At 39.2% G+C, this 27,504-nt stretch overlaps 1 protein-coding gene and 2 long non-coding RNA genes across 3 annotated transcripts in view; 2 read left to right on the forward strand and 1 right to left on the reverse strand.

Moving 5' to 3' along the window:
- Nucleotides 1–89: 89 nt before the first annotated feature.
- LOC117513954 lies at nt 90–19,333 on the reverse strand. The gene is made up of 3 exons (XR_004561755.1): nt 19,072–19,333; nt 511–518; nt 90–99 (listed from the first exon to the last, which is right to left on the reverse strand). It is a non-coding gene; the product is annotated as an uncharacterized LOC117513954 (long non-coding RNA).
- rab11al (RAB11a, member RAS oncogene family, like) overlaps nt 6,635–27,504 on the forward strand; it is a 48,821-nt gene continuing 27,951 nt past the window's right edge. The window contains exon 1 of the mRNA XM_034174216.1: nt 6,635–6,919. Coding sequence (XP_034030107.1) covers nt 6,880–6,919 — 40 coding nt within the window. The 5' untranslated portion in view covers nt 6,635–6,879. The remainder of the gene's footprint in view (nt 6,920–27,504) is intronic.
- Nucleotides 11,664–27,504, forward strand: LOC117513953. Its single transcript, XR_004561754.1, has 3 exons — nt 11,664–11,675; nt 14,087–14,092; nt 27,196–27,504. It is a non-coding gene; the product is annotated as an uncharacterized LOC117513953 (long non-coding RNA).

Below are 27,504 nucleotides of genomic sequence, written 5' to 3' on the forward strand. Positions count from 1 at the left end.
TGTTCATTCAGTTGTTTAATTTTGTAGAAAAAAGCAGATCACAGACATGACACAAAACTAAAGTAATTTCAAATGGCAACTTTCTGGCTTTAAGAAACACTATAAGAAATCAGGAAAAAAAAAATTGTGGCAGTCAGTAACGGTTACTTTTTTAGACCAAGCTGAGGGAAAAAAATATGGAATCACTCAATTCTGAGGAAAAAATTGTGGAATCATGAAAAACAAAAGGATGCTCCAACACATCACTAGTATTTTGTTGAACCACCTCTGGCTTTTATAACAGCTTGCTGTCTCTGACGCATGGACTTAATGAGTGACAAACAGTACTCTTCATCAATCTGGCTCCAACTTTCTCTGATTGCTGTTGCCAGATCAGCTTTGCAGGTTGGAGCCTTGTCATGGACCATTTTTTTTCAACTTTCACCAAAGATTTTCAATTGGATTAAGATCCGGACTATTTGCAGGCCATGACATTGACCCTATGTGTCTTTTTGCAAGGAATGTTTTCACAGTTTTTGCTCTATGGCAAGATGCATTATCATCTTGAAAAATGATTTCATCATCCCCAAACATCCTTTCATTGATGGGATAAGAAAAGTGTCCAAAATATCAACGTAAACTTGTGCATTTATTGATGATGTAATGACAGCAATCTCCCCACTGCCTTTACCTGACATGCAGCCCCATATCATCAATGACTGTGGAAATTTACATGTTCTCTTCAGGCAGTCATCTTTATAAATCTCATTGGAACGGCACCAAACAAAAGTTCCAGCATCATCACCTTGCCCAATGCAGATTCGAGATTCATCACTGAATATGACTTTCATCCAGTCATCCACAGTCCACGATTGCTTTTCCTTAGCCCATTGTAACCTTGTTTTTTTCTGTTTAGGTGTTAATGATGGCTTTCGTTTAGCTTTTCTGTATATAAATCCCATTTCCTTTAGGTGGTTTCTTACAGTTCGGTCACAGACGTTGACTCCAGTTTCCTCCCATTCGTTCCTCATTTGTTTTGTTGTGCATTTTCGATTTTTGAGACATATTGCTTTAAGTTTTCTGTCTTGACGCTTTGATGTCTTCCTTGGTCTACCAGTATGTTTGCCTTTAACAACCTTCCCATGTTGTTTGTATTTGGTCCAGAGTTTAGACACAGCTGACTGTGAACAACCAACATCTTTTGCAACATTGCGTGATGATTTACCCTCTTTTAAGAGTTTGATAATCCTCTCCTTTGTTTCAATTGACATCTCTCGTGTTGGAGCCATGATTCATGTCAGTCCACTTGGTGCAACAGCTCTCCAAGGTGTGATCACTCCTTTTTAGATGCAGACTAATGAGCAGATCTGATTTGATGCAGGTGTTAGTTTTGGGGATGAAAATTTAGAGGGTGATTCCATAATTTATTCCTCAGAATTGAGTGAGCCCATATTTTTTCCCTCTGCTTGGTCTAAAGAAGTAACTGTTACCGACTGCCACAATTATTTTTCCTGATTTCTTATAGTGTTTCTTAAAGCCACAAAGATGCCATTTGAAATGACTAGTTTTGTGTCATGTCTGTGATCTGCTTTTTTTCTACAAAATTAAAGAACTGAATGAACATCCTCGGAGGCCGGTGATTCCATAATTTTTGCCAGGGGTGTATTTTGCACAAACAACTGGCTGGCACTTGTCCAACGAGGGACCTTCAACAGGATCCATAGTGCATTATTATATGCCACTTGTAACTTCTGCATCTTGGCCTTACTATAACTGCACCACAAGTGGGCAGTATACAGTGATGTACAGTAGGCTTTAAACAAAGCAACTTTAACAAAATCTGAACACGTGGAATTTACGTGCCACCATGTTAGCATGTGCATACACTTTACTGTCTCTGTATATCATCGTCATCACATAGGTCATTTTTAATAATATGACCAAGATATTTGACCTTGTCCACAACAGTTAATTCATTGTCTGACAGTGTGAAGAGGGGAAATGTCTTTGTTCTATCCCCCTTTGTCCTAACAACCATTACCTCAGTCTTTTTTGGGTTAAACTTAAAGCTGGAATATCGGCAATCAATAGATAAAATATAGTCTGAAGTTTAATATATATAAACTACATCATATTTAGAACCCATTAAAATTTTTTGGGGCATTTTTAATTTCTGGGAACATACATAATTTGAGGGAACTCCATAGCATATTTCGCACCAGCGAACGTCAAAACCTGCAGAAGAATTCAAGCAGATAAGTAAGGATTAAACAACGCGTCGCGTTGTGGTATTTTACACTCCGCGTCGTGCATTCAAACCGTATAATGCACGGCTTTGAATTGTTTAATCCACTTATACCATTGTCCCACACAGTGAGCTAACACACAAATATTTATTTAAGTTAACAGAACTTGATAAAAATGCGTAAGTATTTGGGACTATTTTATGCCAGTCTCAAGACATTTTGCCTCCGATGCGCTTACCGAGTCTGCGGGCTCGGTAAGCACCACAGCGGGCCACTCACACCGCCCCTCCTCTCTGCTTTGTGGAGCTGCGACCAACTCTGGCAACAGGTCCAGAAACTACGCTTGCTGTTTTGGTGCGGAGTGCTCGGCAGCCCGCAAGGATAGAACTGTTCTCTTCTTCTTTCCCGCCTTCAATTTTGTCCAGTTCGTCCGATGTTAAATCTTTATGCCGTTGCTTTTGCTGTTCTTCTCGTTTGCTCTCCTCCTCTTTCCATTCCTCAAATGTTTTATTTTGGTCAAAAATATTAAAATTCACTTGGAAATCCATGTTTTATCGAGTTTCTGTCATTCACCTGTCAAAACACAGCTGATCTGCGCCAACTGATTTGCGCGTTGCTATGGTGACAACCAGAGCGGAGTGATTATAACAAGTGACTTAACTCGCCGAACTACGTGTGCGTCTATGCGAAAATAATGCACGCCAGTTAGACATGGAATTTTCACTGACATTGTATAATCAGATAATAACAGACTCAGATAATAACATAACTGTACATCGTCAGACACCAGTCACCAGGCAGCTCACCTGTCCAAAAGCAGCATTGCAAAATCCTCGTGAGTTCTATCGCCAGTCTTCTGTCGCAGTTGCTCCCAACGATCTCTTTGGTTCCCAGTGTTCACCGTCGTTGATCTTCTCTTTTTCTCTCGCTCCAAATGACGTCTTTTCTTCACACTTTCTGTGTATATCGCCGGTCTTCCTCGTTTTCTTCCACTTCTGCTGTCTTTCTCCTCCATCTTGCCTTCTTCAGTTTTAAATTTCTATCCCAGCATGCATTGCAGCTAGTGGTGAACACCCCCCCTCCCCACGTGACCTGTGACGTCACCCCGATGGCGTCCTGGCTTTCGAATTTTTGGCACGTGCCAATAATTCAGAGTTTGCTTCGATATGGACGAATTTTAATCACGTTCAGACTAATATTTTGGGAATCCTTTATATTCACACTAACGAACAAAATTACTTTGGTCCCCAATAAAAAAGTCTAACAATAGTCTCAATTTCAATATGCTTCCTGGCACTCCAGCTTTAATGTCAAATTGTTGACCATATTCTGTGCAAACTCTGAGTAATTGCTGCAGTCCAGCAGAATAGGGAGACATGATGACTAAATCTTCAGCATAAAGTAGATGGTTAAGGAGCCGGTCTCCCACCATACAGCCAGTTTTACAGTCTTTAAGTCTTTTTGAAAGCTCATCCATGTACAGGATGAAATGTACAGGGGACAAATTCCCGCCCTGTCTAACCCCGTTTGTCACTAGGAAAGGATCTGATGTTGTATTTCCCCATCTTACTTGCATGGTTTGATTTATATACCAGAAATGCAGTACTCGAATAAAATAAGGAGGAACCCCTCGATCTTGCAATTTCAAGAATAATTTGCAATGATTAATGCGGTCAAAAGCCTTAGAAGCATCCAAGAAACACAAAAGCATAATGGAGTTCTGTGTACTATATTTTCTTACTGCCTCTTTCAAAGCATAGATACACATATCAGTGCCATATTTACTTTTAAAACCAAATTGTTCATCAGAGGTGACTACATATTGTTCAAGTCTATCTAAAATAATTATTTCTAAGACTTTTGACAACACACTTGCTAGTGCAATGGGCCTATAGTTTTCTATACTAGATATCTTTCCTGTTTTATCTTTAATTACTGGAACCAGTAAAACTGACAGCATAGAGCCGGGCAGTGTACCATGCACTAGCATTCCAGAAAAGCACAGGGCAAATAAAACAAACTCTGAGATGCAAAATTCACATGTTCAGCCGTGATCTGATCAGGACCACAAGATTTATTTAAAGCCAGTTTCCCAATTGCACTGCTGACTTCCTCAGCCCTAATAACCACATTATCATAGGGAATAGAGCCAATATTGAAGTTCTCACTTTTAACACAGTTGAAGAGGTCACTGTAATGCTTTCTCCACAGTTCGACAATGTTCACTGTACCAGTAACCCGTCAATACTTGAGGGCAAAGGTATTTTGCTAGCATTAATAATCTTGACTTCTTTCCAAAAATCTTTAACATCATTTTGTAGAAGATTTTTGGCTAAGGAGTTTGCTCTCAAAGTGTGTTCATTTATCTTAATAAAACACACACCATATTTAAACTGTGAGACAGCCTGCTTTTTAAGCTCACATACAGGGCCATGCCTTGGTTTACCCAGGGTAGCCCAGTTTTTAAAGACTTCCCTGGCACGCTGATGAAGAGCACTATCACGTTCATTCCATCCTGGTCTAACACGCTGTTGTTTATTTTTTCTGTTATACAGTGGTTTACTAGGCTCCTTTAGTCTGGACACTACATCACTGTACATTATACATGAATCATTTTTGTGTTCAGGGTTATTACAGTTAACATTATCACAAAGTAAAGCATCAAATGGGATTTGAACATCCCCTAGATGTTTTTCAGTCAATCGATAATACTTCAATATGTCACTTTCTGTAAGCCTTTCCCAGTCAACACCTTCATTATTAGAACAAACATCTTTAGAGGTCAGCTCAGGTAAAGTCTCTATATTTAGCAAGATACAATACAGGCATGTGGTCTGTAGTTGCCATACCATACATGATCTCAACATTCTCTATGCTTTCATGAGCATCTGCAGTACACATGCAGTGGTCAAGCCATGATGTATTCCAGGCCTCGCTAACATAAGTGTAGCTGTCAGTTGGCAATAAAATCTTACTAGACAGAATTAGCTTGTTATCTTGACAAAACCGAATCAAATGTTGGCCAAACAGAGACTTTACATCAGAAATGTCTGCATTAAAATCCCCCATTACATATACGCAAATATATTCACATTCCTCAATTAAAGAGCCAATAAAAGCAAGTCTTTCTAAATAGACATCCTCATTACTACAACATTCATACAGTGTGTATATATTCAAAATTATGAAAACATTATTATTATGGGTAACTTTGATAGCAATACACCAATTGACCCCCAACCTAATCCCGGGCAAAGTTCAAACACAACCTTTCTTGAGCATGTTATCCAGTCGGATAAGAAGTGGCTTGTGGCTAACAACACAAGCTCATCCTGGACCATTGTCTTCATTTTGATGACTAGAAAGTTCAAAAACTCATCCTCAACACTTAACTTTCAATCAGCCATAGTGTAAATCTCAAGCCTTGTTCTCACCGGAGCAGTAGTAGACTCTCCACCTGTCTGCTTCTCCCGACAAGACGCCGCCATGTTACAGCTGTTGACCAGGTCCCGCTGCCTGTGTTGTTTAAAAGTAAAAGCAAAGGTTAAAAGATGCCAGCATAGACCAAAATAGGAAGTTCACTGATCCTCACCTATATCTACCAGAACCCAAGATTTCAGAGCTGAATATGCAGTAGTTATGGAGTTACTTAATGAAATTTTGTGGAATCACTGACTCACTCACTAACTCCATCACTTCACCAAATCCTGCCTGTGCTGAGTCACAGAGAATCCTGGGATATGTGTGCACATATAGTTATTTTGTGTTTGAGGTTTATGTCACAAATGTTTTCACTGTAAGAGATCAAGATTTTCTTTTCAGATCTTGCATAAAAAAATCACTATGTATTTTGGGGGTATGTGATTGACATACACCCACAATTAGTGGATTTTTATTAATTACATTTTTATTAATTACATTTTTTTTTAACAGTGAAAACACTAATTCCAATCAGCAACATGTTTCTGTTGGTCATACTACCATGTTTTTTGATGATCACATATTAGGTTTTTGTGGAATCTTCTTGCCAACAAACAACAGATGTGATGGGAAACAACCTCCTTGGTGCCAGTGATATTTTAGTCAAATTTACATTCTTGAATTTGGTCAAGTGTTGCCTTTATTTTTCCACCATACGAAGGGGGGGCTCAGATTTTACTTACTTTGGCCCGGTTTTGAGTTCTTGGGGAGCACAACCAACTGCTGCAGGGGGTCATTTATCTCAGTACTGTTTGCTAACCTGAGGCTCCATATTACCTGTGCAGTGAGTCTTGTAGTTGACGTCATTGAAGCCATCGTCCAACCTTAAAATCAGGATCGACGGCAGACCGGCCCAATCACACTCCAGCTCCTTACAGGTATCGATCAGCTATTGACCAATAGGAAGCGAGCAAGGGGCGGGACAAAGTCGTTGACGTGACGACATTCAGTAATGGCAAGTGACAGAGGGTGAGGAAGAAGAGGCGAAAGTTTTCCAGCTAGTACTTCTTACTGACCTTTTTTTGTTTTTAAATATTTAAAGTTTTACTTACTTCTTTAATAATTGAGTGTCGTCGACGTTGTTGTTGTTTTATGCTAACGTGAGCGGTGTGCGGTCGAACAGGAAAACAAGTTTCCTTGAGTAACGTAAACACGCTAAAGAAGAGGTGAAACTATGACTAACAGAGAAGACGAGTATGACTATCTTTTTAAAGGTGAGTCTTCTTGTCTTAATGTCACATGATCGTTTCACCTGTGAGCAGATATGTCATTTGATGCCGAATTGTAGGAAGTGTTGACCTGTAAGCTAACAACAAGATGCCTGTCGACATTTGCCAAGTCAGACAGAAGACATGTTGATTTATGAGTCGTCCAACCTGTTTATTGTAATAAAACAGATCGCTCTTGAAGAACATTGGCAGCATCTGTTGTGGAAGAACGATGACGCAATCACCGTTGGATGCTGAGTTGGTGAACAACAGGACGTAAAGCTGCCTCCATTAGTTTAAAGCGCAAAATAAAGTTTGGTTTAATGGCAGCTCGTCTTCAATACTACTTATGTTTACCTTTAACAAACTGGCTTATGTTGTCCACTAATACAAGCTCGAATCTAAAGTTACACCTGCACCTTTTATCAGTATCATAAAGTTACCTTGCAATGCCCTCTGCTACAATACAGCGTGAGGGTTAACCTTGTGTTATTGTTCCTACAGTATGTGGTTATCTCGTGCAAACAGTAGAACCCGATTGTCACAAGTAAGGGGAACTGAAGTACTGCTAGTCAGTCCAAAGAAAGAACAAGCATGTGTTGTCAAACTGGAAATACCTGCACTATGTGTTTGTGTGGTCATGGAGAAGCGCTGTCCCAAATGCCGGCAAAGATGAGATTTGTTCGCTCAGTCTTGGTTTAAAATGAGCTGCTTTCTAATGGGCAAATGTCATATTTTACAAAAAATTGCAAGGATGCCGATAAAGTATTGGCTACATTTCAGTTTTTTTCTTTGTTCCTCGGCGTTGAATAGTACGAGTCAAACTGGGTGAGCTCCCAGTGAGTCACACAGATTTGTCTCTAATTGAGGAACTGTCAGAATAGGAAGTGCTTCTGCAGTCCAAATGAAGCCATATCATTTAAAATGCTCAGTATCAATCTAATGATGGGCATGAGTATTCATACTAGACATTCTGAAACATTTTTTAGTGTCATATCAGCTGTCTCAAATTCTGTTTTTTTTTTTTTTTGTTGTTTGTTTGTTTTTTGTTGTTTGTTTGTTTTTTCACCGAACATGTTAATGAATTAATAGCAGAGCTGAGCCATAATCACTGGCTAGTTATGTGCTTAGTCCCAAGTCAAGATGACTTAGGAACTGGTTTGGGAATTGCATTGCAAGACTTCAGAAAAAACTTAAGTTGACTGTCCCACCTTTGAGTGAAAGTACATTTCACTTGGCAGTAAAGCATGCATGCCACTTGTGTTGGCTACATTAGAGACCCACCATGTTATCAGGATCTGAATGCAAATACAGGTATATATCTGCTTTCTGGCATTGAAAATATTGGGATATGGGTAATTTCATATGAAAACAAGAAGTGGCTCCCACTTCAGTGTTGTCACATTTGCAAAATTTTCATGTGTTGTAGATTGTCGTCCCAATATGAAAATCTACTCCTTCCAAAACTGTCAGAACAGATGATATTCCTGTTTTTGTTTGTTTGTTTTTGGCACAGAGGCCTATTTTCTTGCCAACTTTGAAGGGCCATATCTCTACAAGCATAATAGCTAATGACTTGAGTCTTTTTCAGGGTCCTTATCAGCCTGGTAGAAAAGGGTTAATTAGGAATAAAAATAGAATTTTATTAGCTCCTGATGTCCTCTACCCATGGGCCAAAAACATTTTTAAACCAGCATTCCTTCCTTTGTAATTATTACCTCAGGTTTCATTATTAGAATAATGATAATGTGCAGATTTCTTTCATGCATCCACAAAGGCGCCCCATCTGAAATGACCCAGACAAAAGAATGTGTGCTGAGTATCAGTGGAGTGCATCTCACTCTCATCCATGCTACTCTGTTTCCACAAATAAAGAAACCAACAATTAAACTTGCCTTTCACAGTTTCTAGCACTGACATTCCTATGGAAACTTGCAGTCTGTCAATGTGAGAGCTTTAAGATTGTTACAGACATTTATTCCATCAGTATTCTCATGAATGTGTACATACAGCATGTATACTGTAAGCACTTATTACTGAGGTACTGACAGTGGGACACAATAAATGGGAAATTTCAACAGGAAGGAATGCTGGTTTGAAAATTATTTTTGGCCCACAGGTAGATGACATTAGGATCTAATAAAAACAAGAGAGATCAAGCCCACTGTGAGCCAAATTTTCTTCATATTATTCAGGATAACATTCAGGATACTTATTTCTGCATTAAAATAATGTAATCACAGGATATATTTTCAAGACCATATTTCTTTTATTTCAAAAGACTCCAGGTGTTATGTGTCGGACGCAGCTCGGAGAACCGACCAGCGTTTGAAGGACCCAGTATGAAATAAGCAGAGCACGGTACAAAGGCTAACTGAATTTAATACATAACAGTGATACATAAAAGTACAAAAGAGAGTGCGGTCTGGCGTGGTGCGCTCCCAGCAGCGCTAACGGTCCGGAGCCAGAAGCTGTTCGGACTCAAGGACCCCGCCGACACCCCCCAGGTGGCCGCAACAAACCGAGTCTGTGAAAGAAGGAACCATTATGTGAGTCCACACTCTACACACAGAGAGAACACTTAAAGGTGTACAAACAGCAAACACTTCCTGGCTTGATTACTAATCAACTTCCCAACCTGCAGGCATGGAACATCCAGTTCACAAAACTCCACTGCAGTGGAAGTCGATACATGACTAACATACAGCTCAATATAATAAAGGTGTGAGGGACACCACATTTACTGACTGTATAAATGTTAGTCACAAAATCTAACGTACCTCAGGAAGTGTGCTGACGAGCGTGAGACCTCACCCCCTCCTCTTTCACAGACCGTGCATCAAACCTGGACGTTCTCTGCATCCACTGATGATGAGATGGCTCCCGAGACGACGATCTCACCCGTCTGGTCACAAGGTCGAGTCTCTGGCACACACCGTGCACTCCAGTCTTAAATGCCACCATGTTCCAATCCATGCAGATGCACCACAGCTGTGAGTCCTGATGAGCCGCAGGTGATCAGCCTCAGGTGATCAGGGTGAGGTCCTGATAAACTCAGCAACACAGCCACTCAGTTCCAAATGCAAACCACCTGGAAGGAGAAGCAAAGGACAGAAACAAAAAGGCAGCCAGGCCCCCCCAGCCATATAACACCAGGTATGTCAGGCAGGTGGCTCAGAAAATGAATTTTTAGTTAAAAACAAATCCTATTATTTGATCATCCTTATATGGTACTGTAAACTATATAACCAATGATAGTTTTATTAAGTTTAAAACTGACACTAGGTACCCTTCAAAGTTGGCTTGAAAATAGGCAACTGTGTCTTAAAAAAAAAAGTGTCACGCACCCACTTTGTACCCTTTTGGAAGGTGACATTGATGGTCATTAAAAATCAAAGTTGGTTACTCATATTAATGCAGTATATAACAAAATATAAAGGTAATAATATGCCTTAACTGTATCTGGAAAATGCAGTTTTTAAAAATATCTCATAATTCTTTTCTTATATTTAAACTAAATTTAACATAAAGCAACCTGTCTAAATGGGATCTCAATGGAACTAACCTGGTTAAATAAAGATTAAATTAAATACAATATACAGTTTTAAATTATTGTATTTATCAGTCTATTAAATGCATCAAATGCCAGCTGGGCCTTTGTGAAACAGTATTTGCCCTTTAGTTTCGAAAGTGCTTTGATAACTTCAACTGGACTAGACACACCCAGGTCTGATTGCTTCCAGCACTGTTCAAAGAAATAATGATATAAATAGAACTGTTTTAGCATTTTGAAGTTGGCTAATAGGTCTTTAGTAGCACACTTTAGCAAGCACAAAATTTAGAGGACACACTGAAGAAAGTGATTAAAAGACGTGAAATTGGGAAGGGTTATAAAGCTATTTCAAGGCTCTGAGGCATCAAAGAAACACAGACTTTGAGAGACATTATTAACAATTTGAGAAATATTGACACAATATTGAACCTTCTCAAAAGTGGCTGACCTTCCCAAATTCCTCAAAGAGCATAGCAACAACAGAGATGAAGTTGCAAAAGTGCCAAATGCAACATCCAACAAACTGCAGGTGTCTTGCATTTGAATAAAGTTGATTATTAAAGGTGATTATTCCTGTTTTGGTCAGAAGAATACTGGGGGAAAATGGCATATGTGGGAGAATAGCAAAGCAAAAACTGCAGGTAATGCAGGTGAACATTAAAACTTGCCTGAACTTTGCCAGTGCACACCACAATGACCCTCAACCCTTTCCCTTTTCAGATGAGGATCCCAGTATATCCAGCATGTAAAGCACACAAAGAGTTGCACAAAAAGAACATCAAGCATGGTGGTGGTACTGTAATGGTGAGGGCATGCTGCTTCATAGCCTGAGATACATACTGTAATTGATGGAGAAATCCCAGAAGGCAAATCTCCAGTCATCAGTTTGCAAGGAAAGTTTAAGCACAACTGGGTTATGTACAAAGGGCAATTGAGATGTTTTGAGCTTGACCCTGGAAAAAGTATGGCGTGGTTCTCCACCTGTTGTATTCTGAGAAAACAAACATTTCTTGAGAATATGTGAAATTTTGACTCACTGGGTGCAATGTAAAAAAATGTTGATTTCTCAGAATGCAAAAGATGGAGAACCACGCCGTAGTGGGTCAAGCTTGAAACTTCTCAATTACCCCTCGTAACAGGGCAATGATTGAAAGCATGAGAGAAAATCCAAATCTGAAAGGCTCAAATAAAAAAAAAAAGAAAAATGGAGTGGTGTAGTGAAAGATACTGGAACAAGACCTTAAATGGGCAGCGCTACCAGACCAAATCAGAATGGAAATTTTGATGAACAGTTTAGTGCCTGAGCACAGAGAATGCAAACCAAAACAACTGACTACATGATCGACCTAAATGTGAATAAAGTATATCGTACAGGCATTTTTCATACCAGGTGATGGGCTCTGAGCCTTCTTACATTTGGCGTATACTATTTTTTTTAAAACAACAAAATAGGGATTTTATGACAAAAGTTAAATGAAAACAACCCCATCTGGTGATACAGGTAGCAAAAACAGATGTTATCTTGGCTAACTCATGTTGCTGCTAAATGTGCTTCACAATTAGTGGTGTAACAGATCATAGTTGACCCGTGATCTATGTCTACGGTTCAGCACACCTGTGAACCGCTGATTGATAGCAAAGGTTACATTGTAGTGTAAAATACAGATTTTTTTTAATTTGTCATGGTGATATGTTTTAAAAGTAATAACTACATAAATCTTGACACAGAGGTGCAGTAAATTCAAAGTGTGAGAGGAGAAAAAACAGCTGTTTCATGCAGCATGAGAGATGGCCTGCTGCAGGCTCGGTGCACTTCTGGGTCCAGACACGGGGGGAAAAAAATCTCACCAAAACACCAGGGCCCGTATCCGTGAAGTGACACAAAGCCCTCTCAGAGAGCTCCTAACTTAGCCTAACATATCCTAGCCTAACATATCCTAGCAATGACTCCCAGCCTAAGAGACACCCAAGAGGTGTCTGAGAGCAGATCTGAGCAAGGAGTGGAAAGAAACTCCTATCTTTGTGAGGCGATGGGGTTGACCCTGTTGCTGAGTATGACACAGTCATCTAAGACTTGTGATTTGTTATTATGGAAAGGGGAGGAGAAAAAAAAACATGCGCTCTGCACTCCTAGTTATGAATGGACAGTGAAATCAACCAAACTGTATTGAGACGTGTAATCATGAAAATAATTTAATGTCATAATGATGAAACTCACAGCTTGAAAATGTTTGAATGTACTTCACTCACATACCGAATATGTATATATTAAAAGCGTGAGTTTATTTAGTAAGCTTATTGTAAATACGTTAAAAATACATGCATGACACAAGAAAGTGAAAACATTTATTTCCATTGTAGTCCATTTAAAAAATCAAATGAAAAATAGAAGTAATAATAAAATAAAATAACATTATTAATAATACCAATGATAATATTAATAGTGTGTATATGATAACAAGAACCTAAACAATTTATAAATACATTAAGAGAGTAAATTAACATAAAATAATGACGTAGAGCAAGCCGGTAACATGTTACTGACCCACTGTCATCCTGCGCACAGAGAATATCTCTGCGTCACCTCGCTTTCTGATTGGCTGCACATCACATTGTTTGTTTTGGTCGGAGGACACAGCACACGCTGCGAGATCAAGCCAACAAAATCCAACATTTTGAATATCCCCAGTTTGTGATCGAAGCGCTTCTGACGTCCTTCCGAGCAGATCAGCGCGCTCTTAACACACCACACATGGCAGGAATATCTGATATGATTATCTTTAGCATCATCACGATTGTCGGGGCGTCCTTAAGATTGTCGGAATGGGAAGATCAGGTCAGATATCGGCCTAATTATCCTGCCGTGTGAACCAGGCCTTAAATGTCCTCCTCCCTCCTCTTACCAGTTTGGCACCAGGCTTTGCGGACAACTTTGATCTCTCCAAGGGAAAATTGTAAGAAATGTCTAAGAATTCAAGGATTTTTCTTAGAATAACATCGCTAGGAGCTATTTTTAGACTGCTTCGTGGATGTGGGCCCTGGAGTTGAGGACGAAGTGCCTGTCTCCTCATCTCTGTGCCATCATGAGTCCACTGAACTGAGTGCTGTGTGAGAAGCACAGTGAGAGCACAGCACTCCAACTTTTACCAAGTGCTTGCTCAGAAGGATGAATGTATTTATCTTGAAAGTGCTATATAAATAAAATTATTGTTGTTACCTTTTCACCAGACAATGCAGATGTCCTCATCTTTTGAAAAAGAGCTTGAAGTTGCAAACTTATTTGCGCTTTGCTCAATTTCTTTTTCTCTTTCCTTTTGCTTTTTTTTGATTTAGGTATAATAAAGGCTGGTAGCACCTTCTAATAACTACACATCATGAAGCATTTGTTAAGCATGGGTGGTGGCCGCATGGTTAGTGCGCTTGGTTTCCGTGCGGAAGGTTCCCCGTTCAAGCTTCACACCTGCCACATTTCTCCATGTAATGTGGAGTTACATTAGGAAGGGCATCCAGCAGCCAATTCAACATGCAGGTCCTCCTTGGATCTGCTGTGGCGACCCCATGTGAAAACAAAGCAGCAGCTGAAGGGGCTTATTATGAAGCATTTGTTAAACATTTGTAAGCTATTAGTTGATGTTTTTTGTTGTTTTTCATCATTTGTAAGGCATTGTTTATACATTAATGGACATTGACTAGCCTACAAATGTGTGTGTAGTTGTTATAAAGTAGTACCGTCTCAGAGTTTCATTATTAAGTTATTTTAAAATGGAAAACAATGTGGTATTTGTCTTCCCCCAGTTCATGACTTAAACCCATGGCCCAATCCGAACCGTGGGTTTTATGATCACTTAAAACCAGAGCCAATGTCACGTCAAAGATTTTTAGTGTGTAAGTTGAGTTCTTGTACACAACTCTTTCTAATTTGACAACTCTTCACTGATGTGATCTAAAGTGTTTTGTTTGCTTAACCAAAAACAAACAAACAAACAAAAAACAACAACGCTGGAATGAACCACTGAAGTGAACACACAGACATTTTCCACACTTTGGATCATGCGTCAGTAAGTAGATGAGCCAAATAATATCTTCTCTTTTGTGAAACTGCTCTGGGTGTGGAGCATTTAAATTAATTGTCTTGAAGGTCACATTCACAGGGCGTGTGTGTGTGTGTGTGTGTGTGTGTGTGCGCGCGCGCGCACGCGCTGGGATGGCATGGTGGAGTTGCTCTGGTAAAGATCGAAGTGTTCCTGGGTTATTGAATATTTTAGACTCGGATTTAAGATTTTTGAAATACAGTAAAACTCGCATATAATGGATTCAAAAAGATTACATTTGGTCAAGTCACTTTTTTGCCAAGTCTGCTGTGGAGTGGTACCTTAAAATCCTTAACCCTGATTTATGCTTCTGCAGCTGTGTGGCCAGGCAATGATGTCGACGTGCGCGTAACCCTTCTAAAGTTCTCCATCGCGTCTTTATGCAGTTTGCCACAGGAACAGTGGCTTTTTCTGTTTTAATTTGTCCCTCAACGAGCTCCACTTCTTTATACAATACTCAACCTCCAAACCAACGGTACAGTATGTATAATTTCCAGCTGTGAATTGCAGGTCATTTGAGCGTCTTTTTCTAACCCTGTGTTTTAAAGTTGGTCATATTTGTGGACTATTCTGATCTGGGCACATCCAGACTGCTCTGTCGGGTATATTCGAGGGTTTTTTAATGGAAATGCATTGCGATTTGAAACGATGTTTTGTCCAATGGGAGCAAAAATCCATTATATGAAATCTGGTATATACTGTGTTTATTAAATGGAAAACCATACAAAAATATTGGGACTTTTGCTTTTGTCCGGTGAGTGCAAATATCCGGTTTATATAATGACTGTTTAGGCGTGTTTTACCGTAATGCCAAAGTTCTATAATTATGTCTGAACCCCTTCAAAAAATCAATCAATCAATCAATTTTATTATTTCGAACTTAGTTGTCAATTCCAGTATCATGGCAGTTCACAATATAAGCAAATCAAATGAACAAAGCTTCTTTGTACTCTCTGTACCTCTATACTCATATGAAAAATAAACAAAATCAAAAAAGAAGCAAAACAAAAAATGACAACAAGAAAGTTGGAAAGGAGTGGGAAGAAGTAAATACTTTTTAAATCCCACCCCCAGTACACACATCTTCAGTGGTTGCTTAATTGACAGTGAATACAACTGCAGTTAATTTACAATACCTCAATATATTTATGATTCCAATAACTCATGAATAGACAACAATTTCAATAACTTATCAATATACTTACAATTTCAATAGCTCATGAATGGACTTACAATTCCAGTACCCGTGAAAATGCTTACTCTTCAATCACTCATCAATATACTACAAATACTAAATAATTTAATAAAGATTCAATACAATACAGTACCTTAACTCTGATATACTTATTGTTACTAAATGAGTTAATGTTTTATAATCTTAATACTATAATGACTATAGTAAGAATTTTCACTGTGTACTGTACCGTAGTAAAATGTTTTCTTTGTATTTGGCTTTGAATTGGTAAATGTTTGGACATTGTTTTAAATTCCATTCTAAACTATTCCACAATCGCACTCCACACACTGAAACACACATAAAATAAAAAGAAATGCATTTATATCCTATGCAAATCCTTTTACTTGCATATAATTTATAACAAAAAACTCACTACTAAAACTAAAAACTGAAATACTATATTAAAATAATTTGATGTATCAATAAAGTCCACAAAGCTTATTATATAAACTTATATATGTTGTTCAAATATTTTTGATCGTACAAACTGTCTTTTGATTGTTTAGGCCAGTGTTTTTCAACCTTTTTTGAGTCGCGGCACCCTTTTTATATTTACAAAATCCTGCGGCACACCACCAACTAAAATAATATTATAATGCTATTACCTCTGGTTTTGGCAAAACCCAATTATCGCAATAGAAAATCGATACAGAAAACATCGCATTTCGAAAATCCTCAAGCATTTTGCGCTCTGATCTCAAGTAGGGCTGTCACGATTAGAAATTTCTGGAGACGATTAATTGTCAGACAAATAATTGCGATTGACGAATATATTGTCTATTTTTTTTCTTTTTTTCCCCTTCTTTATATTCTACTATTGTAGTATAATTACACAACTCTGGAAGAACGTTTGGCTTCTGTGAGTGGAGAAACTGGGAATGGTGCAACATTTTTATTTTTATCTTCATTTTACATACAGTCCCAACTTTTTCTGATTTGTGGTTGTTTCTGTTGCATTTCTGAAATTGTTTCTTCTCATCAGTCACGTTTTGTGCTTAAACACTACATTAAGCTCAAGACTGAACAAATAAATACCTTTGGAAAATAACAGCTGTTAAAGTTCAGAGTTCTCGCCTGCTTTTTGTGATCTGTGCGTCTGAACATTTTTTTTGTGTGTATCTCAGTTCATTCATATTTTCTCATTTTTTAAATATGTTTTTAAAGATATTTGACCGTTTATTTCATCTCATGATCTCATAAATTCAGCATACGACACGCACATGGTGTGAACAGGACGGTAACGGCAGAATTACACCTTTAGAGAAAGTTCAGAGAGAAGTAAAAGCTTCACGTTTTCGTTTTGTTAACATGTTCACTCCATTTAAAATCCTCTCTCTGCTCCGCGCTCGCTGCGCACTGAACGTGTCGCGCCTGCATTCAGGAATCTCCCTCACTCACCCCCTCCCCTCCCTCACCCACCCCCTCCCTCGCAGTCTGCAGCCTGTTAACTCCACGCGCGTGCACACACAGGCACAGACACACACACCGACAGCTCCGCATTTTAGACGGCTTTTGAAGAAGACGGCACTTTTAATCGGCCGTCAGCCTCCTTGTTATTGTCCCGCCTTAAGACGAGAGCGAGGCTGCAGCACAATGACGTCAGATTCTGAGTCGTTTTATGCTTTGTGGATAAAATAAATAATTCACGGTAATCGCGAATATGAAAAATAATCGCGAATATGAAAAATACCCATGGCACACCTGACGATCGATCACGGCACGTGCCGCGGCACCCCGGTTGAGAATCACTGGTTTAGGCTACACTATATCAAAAATATTATTTATGCCTCAAATGTTAAAATGTAAGTGATCAGATCGCTACTCACATTATTTTTATCCATCCATCCATTTTCTTCCGCTTTATCCAGAGTCGGGTCGCGGGGGCAGCAGCTCAAGCAGAGCCGCCCAAACCTTCCGATCCACACACACCTCCCCCAGCTCCTCCGGGGGAACCCCAAGGTGTTCCCAAGCCAGCCGAGAGATGTAGTCCCTCCAGTGTGTCCTGGGTCTTCCCCGGGGCCTCCTCCCAGTGGGACGTGCCCGGAACACCTCTTCAGCGAGGCGTCCAGGGGGCATCCGGAAAAGATGCCCGAGCCACCTCAACTGACTCCTTTCGACGTGGAGGAGCAGTGGCTCGACTCCGAGCTCCTCCCGAGTGACCGAGCTCCTCACCCTATCTCTAAGGGAGCGCCCAGCCACCCTGCGGAGGAAACTCATCTCGGCCGCTTGTACTCGCGATCTCGTTCTTTCGGCCATGAGCTAAATCTCATGACCATAAAAAAAAATGTCATGCGACATTATTTTTACTTTCAGCATAATTACAAAACATATTTAATGTAACTGAGCTAAGTTATATTTGTTATGTGAAGTTTTTATTTGTTTATTTCTGTCCGTACTTTTAAGGTGTCGATACATTGTTCAATTTAATACCCAGATTTGCCTTAAGAAAAAACTATTGCTGTTCAGTTTGGCATATCTATATTATAATTGCCAAGTGGCCTCTATATTGCCTGCATGTGGGTGTATGGCTTTGGTCACGGAGAAACTGGGGAGAGCTGAACTAAACCCTTGTCGTGTCCTTTTGATATCATGCCTACATCTTTACTTTCTAAGGTAACTGACCTTGTTGCACCACATATAAGAATGTGATCAATCTTTCTCTTTCCACTGGATCTGTCCCAAGCTTTTTCAAACAAGCAGCAGTAAGTCCTATTCTCAAAAAGCCTAATTTAGATCCAGCTGAGCCTGGCAATTATAGGCCTATTTCAAAACTGTCCTTTCTCTCAAAGGTTGTGGAGAAGGTGGTGGCAGAGCAGTTGACTGCTTTTCTGTATAATATTGAAATGCTTGACATTTCATTAGGTCTTAGCTCTTAGGTCTGATCCTGTTTTTGTTGTACATTAGTCCTCTTGGTAAAGTCATTAGCAATTTTAAGAATGTGTCTTATCACCTTTATGCTGATATTCAGTTGTACTTTTCCTTGAAGGAGTAAGAGTTACATAAATGTCTGAGCTAATGGATTGTCTTGCAAGTGTAAAGTCCTGGCTCACTAAAAACTGTCTTCAGTTGAATTGTAAAAAGACTGAGACTCTGATTATTGCTCCAGAGCAGAAAATTCCTTTGATTGTGAACCACCTCAGTTCTCTGGGCTCCTCTGTTCAGTCGAGCATCAGAAATCTTGGTGTTTGGTTTGATCAGTCATTGTCTCTTGATAGCCATTCTAGACTCTTGGCCAAAAACTGTTTTTTAACCACTTGAGAAATATTGCCAAATTGACGCCAGTTCTATCTAACTCTAATCTGGAAGTTGTGATTCATGCTTTTATTTCTTCTCGTTTAGATTATTGCAACTCGCTTTTTACTTGTTTTAACAAATCTGCCTTAAATCGTGTTCAAATGGTCCAAAATGCTGCAGCGAGACTTTTAACAAGATCTAGCAGCCGGACTCACATTTCACACATTATATCCTCCCTGCACTGGCTTCCTATCAAATTTCATATCGATTTTAAAATTTTGGTTTTGACTTTTAGAGCCTTGCATGGTCAGGCCCCCAAATATGTGTTGGATATGTTGAGCCCCTACATCTCTGGTCACTCCCTTCGGCCCTTGGAGCAGAACCTCTTCACGATTCCGAGAACCCACTTTAAAACCAGAGGAGACTTATCCTTTCAAGTTGTGGTTCCTAAACTTTGGAATAATCTCCCTCTGTCCCTTTGTGCAACCATCTCTGTGGATTCTTTTAAAAGGGAGCTAAAGACATTTTTGTTTAGTCAAGCTTTTAGTTGATTGTTTTTTTTAACATGGTTATGTATTTTGTTTACCTTTGTGAAGCACTTTGTGATTTTTACCTGTGAAAGGTGCTTTATAAATAAAGTTTCTTCTTCTTCTGACATTTCCTGTTTCTTAATCTTATGCATTTTGGGTCAAGGATGAGTGCTATGAAACAGGAAAGTTGGCAAGACAAATATTTTTTGAGAAATTAGCAATATTAGCTAACAGTGAACAATGGACATTGTGCTGCATTGCACCATGGGAGTTTGGGGTGTTGGGGTTTTAAATGTTGTTACTGTGGTTCTGGTTCATGTTAGTTTAACAATGTTGTTCGTGTTATTGATTTATTGTGTTTTTGTAATTCAGTTGGTTTAGTCAGTTTAGTTAAGTGTCTTGTTGCCATTTCCATGAATGAGAAGTGTAGTGCATTTGATGTCTTCCACCACTGTCTCTGTTTGTGGGTGTGAAAACACTTATGTCCGTTGTGGTACATGCTAGGGTGGTACGGTGACTTAGTGATTAGCACTGGTTCCTCACAGCAAGAAGGTTGTGGGATCGATTCCCGGCCTTTCTCTGTGGAGTTTGGATGTTCTCCCCATGTCTATGTGGGTTTCCTCTGGGCACTCCGGTTTATTCCCACAATCAAAAACATGCTTATTTAGGATCTGTTCCTTTCTCTGCCCCTGACCAAGGCAGCGTCTACATCTGGAATTGGTCCCTCGGTGCTGGACTGTGGCTGCCCATTGCTCCTAGTGGTTGGATTGTGTCTAACTGTAAATAGGATGGGTTAAATGCAGAGGACAAGTTTCATTGTATGTATATATGTGCAATGACAATAAAGGCTCTGTTCTATTCTACATTTAAAAATCAAATGACAAAATAAAAGTAGACATAAAATAATAACAATAGTAAAAATCTTATAAAAATGTTGAGGTCTAAGGTTCTAAAAGCATTCTGGACTCACACACCATTCCTACTCAATATACAAAATATGCTTAATTTATTACCACCCTTACCACAAAAAATGTCAGGTACCTATTTTATAAACACTGCACAATCTAGAGCTCATGGATCACCACGGGGAGCATGCTAGTGATGATGATAATAATAATAATAGTGTGTATATGATAACAAGAACCTAAACAATTTATAAATACATTAATACAATACAGAATACAATGCAGTTAATACAATAAATACGAAAATGAATGCTTATAATTTTTATCATTCACATTTGCGAAATTAAAAATAAAAAGGGTTGAGTTCTTCTAAAAAAAAAACTGTTGAGATAAAGCATTTTGGACTCACAAGCCATTCCAACTCATCATAGAAACTTTGCATAATTTATTACCACCCTTGAAAAATGTCAGCTATCTATTTTATAAGCACTACACAGTCTATAGCCTGTGGATCCCCACGTGAAACGCACTAGTTCTGGTTTAACGTCTTCAGGCAGGTGAACACGGTGTTCCTTGTTGGTACATGCAATCTTTGCTTTTATCTGGGAAATGGTTATCACAACTGAGAAGAGCTTGTCTCTCTGAACGTGCGATGTCTTTGCTTGGATTGCAATAAGTACAGGAGAATTACACAATTCTGAAAGGTGTGTGTGTGTGTGTGTGTGTGTATATATATATATACAGACACACACACGCACACAGTGCTGTGCATCCCAGAGATACAATAAAGTAATGTTTGATGCTTCTCCCCCACCCCCTTTTTTTTATTGGCATGTCAACACAAAATCACTTCCACCAAAAGTGAATGTGTGAGCTATATTTTTTATTCCATAATAATGATGATAATTTCTTTAAGTCTACAGGCTAGTAGAATACCACACAAACACACTTCCAAATGATCATGCAATATTAAAATGATTATAAAATATAATTACGCATACTTTAAAGTGTACCTGTAGTGCATTTTAAAAAATAGCTATTTAAATAATCACTAGTAATACTAGTGATCCCGTCAGGTTATGCTGGTAATGAGTCTTCGTCAAATAGTCTTGAGTTCTAAGTTGCTGCTCTGTCCGTCAGGCATGGTAAGCGACATGTTGCCTCCTACATGGGCTGTTCCAGTTTCGTTAGTGACGCATGGTCGTTGATTTTTGCGATTGGCAGGGCTGCAGTGGACTGGCTGGCCCACATGGGTTGGACAGCACTGAGGACATGACCCTGAGCCTAACCCCATCCTTAAAATAGTTTTGAGGTCTTTTGACTTGTACTCTGGTGTGACTTGTATTAAAAAAACATATGTAAATGGAACCAGATTTTGATATCAGTTATCATTAAAATTGGAGTTCATCACACATTTCAGTTTATTTCTGAATAATTATCAAGTTTCCATCATTTTTAATGCTTTTATGATGCATTATTGCACAATATTGTGTATGTATGTACGTATGTATATATACACATTAAACCGTCATCGTATAAAACAGATATTCACACTCACTAGACAATAGCTAAAGTCCCAATGTTTTTGCATTGTTTTGGATGTAATAATCACCGTATATGACAGATTGTGTATAATGGATTTTCACTTACATTGGACAAAACGTCCGATCGCAGTGCGTTTCTATTAAAAACACCTTGCTTGTACCGGACAGAGCAGTCTGGACGTGCCCAGTAACAGGGGTATGAAATGAAGTTCAGCATTGCCACTAGCCGATTTGAGGAAAGTGGGTACCATATTTCCTTGATTAAAAGCCCCGGTGTTTATTTTTTCAAACCGTGCTCAGACCCGGCACCTAAACGAGGCAGGCCATAATTCATAGCCAGTGATTATTAACAAAATGATGCTGTCGGCACTGTAATATGGTGTTAAGTTTCACACATATCCCTGGGAGCGACAAACCAAATCTAGCAAAGTGAAGACCGGATTGAAAAGATGTTCCCACTAGCTTAGCTAACGGGGAATTCCCTTTTGGCTGACAATTGCTGTGACCGTAGGACCTTTGTGGCCGGGACGGCGGTGGGATCGAACCCCGGACTGCTCGAACTAAAGACCAGAACTCTACCAGGTCAGCCAAAGGGGAATTCCCCGTTGGCCAAGCTAGCAGGAACATCTTTTCAATTCGGACTTCACTTTGTTACATATCTCCCCACAATTTTTGGCTTTTTCCCGAAGTCACAGGTGCATTTAAGCATGTTCTGTGATTACCCACATCCTGCCGACAGCGCCAATTGTGACCGTAGGACCTTTGTGGCTGGGACGGCGGTGGGATCAAACCCCGGACTGCTGGAACTAAAGACCAGAACTGTACCAGGTCAGCCAAAGGGGAATACCCGTTAGCCAAGCTAGCAGGAACATCTTTTCAAATACGGAGTTCACCTTTCTACATATATACACACACACATATATAATAAAATAACGAATATAATGTTATATTCATTATATGTAATGAATATAATAGAAACAACTGTCTCCAAAGTGGAGACAAGTGCTCTGTGCTTACTAAAATAATCCAGTAATAATAAATAAATAAATGGCAGCTGCAACAGAGTTGGTAAAATTCCCCAAAGGCTGAAGGTATCAAAAGTATGAGATTATTTCCAATGTCCAGTGCAGAGTTGTATATTACGTATGCAAGCTTTTACTGACAAACCACAGCAGTACTTGCATGATGAATGATCATCTGAGGAGGAAACATACAGGTCCAGTTCAGGATGATCAACCACCAGAAGAGGAAAAAACTTTTTTTTTTTTTTTTTTTTATTATTATTATTATTAGTATTAATCACTTACATTCATTGACTAATTGGGAAAATAGTCAGTAGATTAATCAATAGAAAAATAGTCATCAGTGGCCTGCCTAGTTTTTTGTGTATTTTTGCATTTTGATGTTAGTACCACCACTGACAAGAAAATAATTTATTCAGCAGTCACAAAGGGATTGTCTTTTAGATATGTAACGCTATACTTGGTCTTAATTTTTGCATAAATTACAACACCAGATTTGCTAATGTGGTTGTGTTCCTACTACTTGGTATTCAGTAGACACAAATGGATCTCACCCATAGGGCAGCTATCGATTATTTTAGTAATCGAATATTCTATTGATTATTCTGGTGATTAATCAAGTAATCAGATAAAATGTACGTTTTTAAACAACATTAACAGTCCAGGGCTCTACTTAAGCAATGGCAGAATGTCACTGCGCCATCACGCAGATTGTCAAATTTAGTGTATCCCTTTCTGGCTTCCTGGGTAATTATTTATTTTTCACATCTTTACAAATTTTGGATCTTTCCTGGTGTCAGGAGCTCAGCTCAGCACTCCTCTGACACCGGACCGTAAGCGCAGGTGGTTGGTGTAATCATCAGTCTGTCAGGCTACACATGAACATGAGCACAGCCTGTGAAAAACTGGGCTCTGGAGTGCAGCTTTTCCACAAAAGTCACGCTGATGAATCTGCTCTGCACCCTGTCAATGAAAACTTGACTTAAAGTGCACATAGAGTGCTGAGTCTATTTGCACGGTGGCCAGAGACGCAAAACCATGCCAAAATGTCTATTCGCCTGATCGTCAGCTAAATAACGCATAAATAGTCTATTCGCCTGACCATGGTCGGGCCAAAGTCTTGACATTTTGCTGACATGGTGATGGGATTTAGCTTTCTTTTTTTTTTTTTTTTTTTTTCCCCCCACTTGTAAAATGTAACCATTGTTAAGTTTTTTTTTTTTTTAAAGGTTGTTGGACTGGGTCCCTGCGTGATTTTTTTTTTTTTTTTTTTATCCCTCTTTCTCTGCAATTCAGCAGATGCATTTCAGCTGAAGGTTGAACATGCAAGCCTTGCAGTTACGGATCAAACTTTGTGTTTCTTAAAAATAGGCAAACACACTGCCTCGCTTTAAATGCACAATAAGTCTATGTCAGATGATCAACGTGGGCCATCTTTCTCTGGGGAGGTGATGGTCTAGTGGTTAAACGTTGGGCTTGAGACCAGAAGATCCTCAGTTCAAATCCCAGCCTGACTGGAAAATCACTAAGGGCCCTTGGGCAAGGTCCTTAATCCCCTATTGCTCCCGGTGTGTAGTGATCACCTTGTATGGCAGCACCCTCACATCGGGGTGAATGTGAGGCATCAGTATAAAGTGCTTTGAGCATCTGATGCAAATGGAAAAGCGCTATATAAATGCAGTTCATTTATTTCTCTTAAAAGGCTTTATTTTACTCTGTGTTTGTTGGGAAGCTGTAGCTTTGGTCCTAATTTGATTAGCTCTTACAGGGCTTATGCACATGCTCTAGTCTTCTGGGTTTTTTTTTTTCTGGGGACGTTACAGCGCCACACACAGTCCTGGCATATGTCTTACAACGTTAAACAGAGCTTCGAGGCACCGAATTTGCCTCAAACATTTTTTTGTAATCGAATTACAACCCCAATTCCAATGAAGTTGGGACATTGTGTAAAATATAAATAAAAACAGAATACAATGATTTGCAAATCCTCTTCAACCTGTATTCAATTGAATACACCACACAGTGACAAAGTGACAAATGACAAAGTTTTTTATTCGGCACACAAAATATTCAAATAGAAAAAAATGAACAATTCCACAAATGCATAAACAAAACTAGTGAGTCTGAAAGGGTGTGGGCTGAAGCAAAGCTTATTAGCGCCCACCCCTGCTAGTACAAGTCCATCAATTCTAATCAGTCATATTTACATAAATACAAATTCACTACTACATGTCGACACACAGACATACACATCAATATACTATTCACTTATAATTATATTTATATAGTACCAGATCACAAGAAAGTCAAATCGAGCTACTTTACGCAAGTAAGGACTAACCTTCCCAACCAAAGACAAGATATTTAATGTTCAAACTGAACTTTGTTGTTTTTGTGCAAATATTTGCTCATTTTGAAATGGATGCCTGCAACACCTTTCAAAAAAGTTGGGACGGGGCAACAAAAGACTGGGAAAGTTGATGAATGCTCAAAGAACACCTAATTGGAAACAGGTGAATGTCATGATTGGGTATAAAAGGAGCATCCCCAAAAAGCTCAGCCATTCACAAGCAAAGATGGGGCGAGGATCACCACTTTGTGAACAACTCCGTGAAAAAAATAATCCAACAGTTTAAGAACAATGATTCTCAATGTTCAGTTGTGAGGAATTTAGGGATTCCATCATCTACAGTCCATAATATAATCAGAAGATTCAGAGAATCTGGAGAACTTTCTACACGTAAGTGGCAAGGCCGAAAACCAACATTGAATGCCCGTGAACTTCGATCCCTCATGCGGCACTGCATTAAAAACCGACATCATTGTGTAAAGGATCTTACTGCGTGAGCTCAGGAACACTTCAGAAAACCATTGTCAGTTAACACAGTTCGTAGCTACATCAACAAGTGCAAGTTAAAACTCTATCATGCAAAGCGAAAGCCATACATCAACAACATCCAGAAACACCGCCGCCTTCTCTGGGCCTGACCTTATTTGAAATGGACAGACGCAAAGTGGAAAAGTGTGCTGTGGTCTGATGAGTCCACATTTCAAATTGTTTTTGGAAATCATGGACATCGTGTCCTCTGGACAAAAGAGGACAAAGACCATCCAGATTGTTACCAGCGCAAAGTTCAAAAGCCCGCATCTGTGATGGTATGGGGGTGTGTTAGTGCCCATGGCATGGAGAACTTACACATCTGTGATGGCACCATCAATGCTGAAAGGTACATCCAGGTTTTGGAACAACACATGCTGCCATCCAAGCAACGTCTTTTTCAGGGACGTCCCTGCTTATTTCAGCAAGACAATACCAAGCCACATTCTGCACGTGTCACAACAGCGTGGCTTCGTAGTGAAAAAGTGCGGGTACGAGACTGGCCTGCCTGCAGTCCAGACCTGTCACCCATTGAAAATATGTGGCGCATTATGAAGTGCAAAATACGACAACAGAGATCCCCGACTGTTGAACAGCTGAAGTCGTACATCAAGCAAGACTGGGAAAGAATTCCACCTACAAAGCTTCAACAATTAGTGTCCTCAGTTCCCAAATGCTTATTGATTGTTGTTAGAAGGAAAGGTGATGTAACACAGTGGTAAACATACCACTGTCCTAACTTTATTTGAAGCGTGTTGCAGGCATCCATTTCAGAATGAGCAAATATTTGCACAAAAATGTTCATCAGTTTGAACATTAAATATCTTGTCTTTGTGGTGTATTCGATTGAATATAGGTTGAGGAGGATTTGCAGATCATTGTATTCTGTTTTTATTTACGTTTTACACAACGTCCCAACTGCATTGGAATTGGGGTTGTATTTGAGTTACTTGCCTAATTGTTTCAGCCATACTCACTAACTACAAGGACATATTTAGATTCTTATTCATTCATTCAATCATTATCTCACTCATTTTCTATACCCGCTTATCCCAGTGGTCATTGGATGAGAGGTGGGGTACACCATGGAAAAGATGCCACACTATCGCAGGGGCACATACAGTTCTGTTAAAAAATAATAGCAGTGTGTTTAAAAAAGGGAGTAAAGCTCAAAATCCTTAAAATTGTTTTTATTTCCATACAGTTTTATTTTCCATACATATTCTATTACAAATCAAAACATGAAGGAAAAATTGAAGTTGTTACGTTACAGAAAGTGACAAAAAAGGGCTGTTCAGAAAAATAGCAGTGTCTGCATTTTTCTTTCTGTGATGCTTATGACTCCTTCACAGGTGGCCTTTATTTAAGGACAAAGGCAGCAAATGTCGTACACTCTGGCTGTAGTGCATTTCTCTCTGAAAATCTGAGTGAAATGGGTCATTCCAGACATTGTTCAGAACAGTGTAATTTGATCAAAAAGTTGATTGGATAGGGGGAAACGTGTAAACTGCAGAAAATGATAGGCTCCTCAGCTAAAATGATCTCAGATGGTTTAAAATGGCAACAAAACCAGAAGGGTATGGAAGAAAATGGAAAA

This window comes from Thalassophryne amazonica, chromosome 7 (genome assembly GCF_902500255.1).
Source record: "Thalassophryne amazonica chromosome 7, fThaAma1.1, whole genome shotgun sequence".
NCBI classification, from domain to species: Eukaryota; Metazoa; Chordata; class Actinopteri; order Batrachoidiformes; family Batrachoididae; genus Thalassophryne; species Thalassophryne amazonica.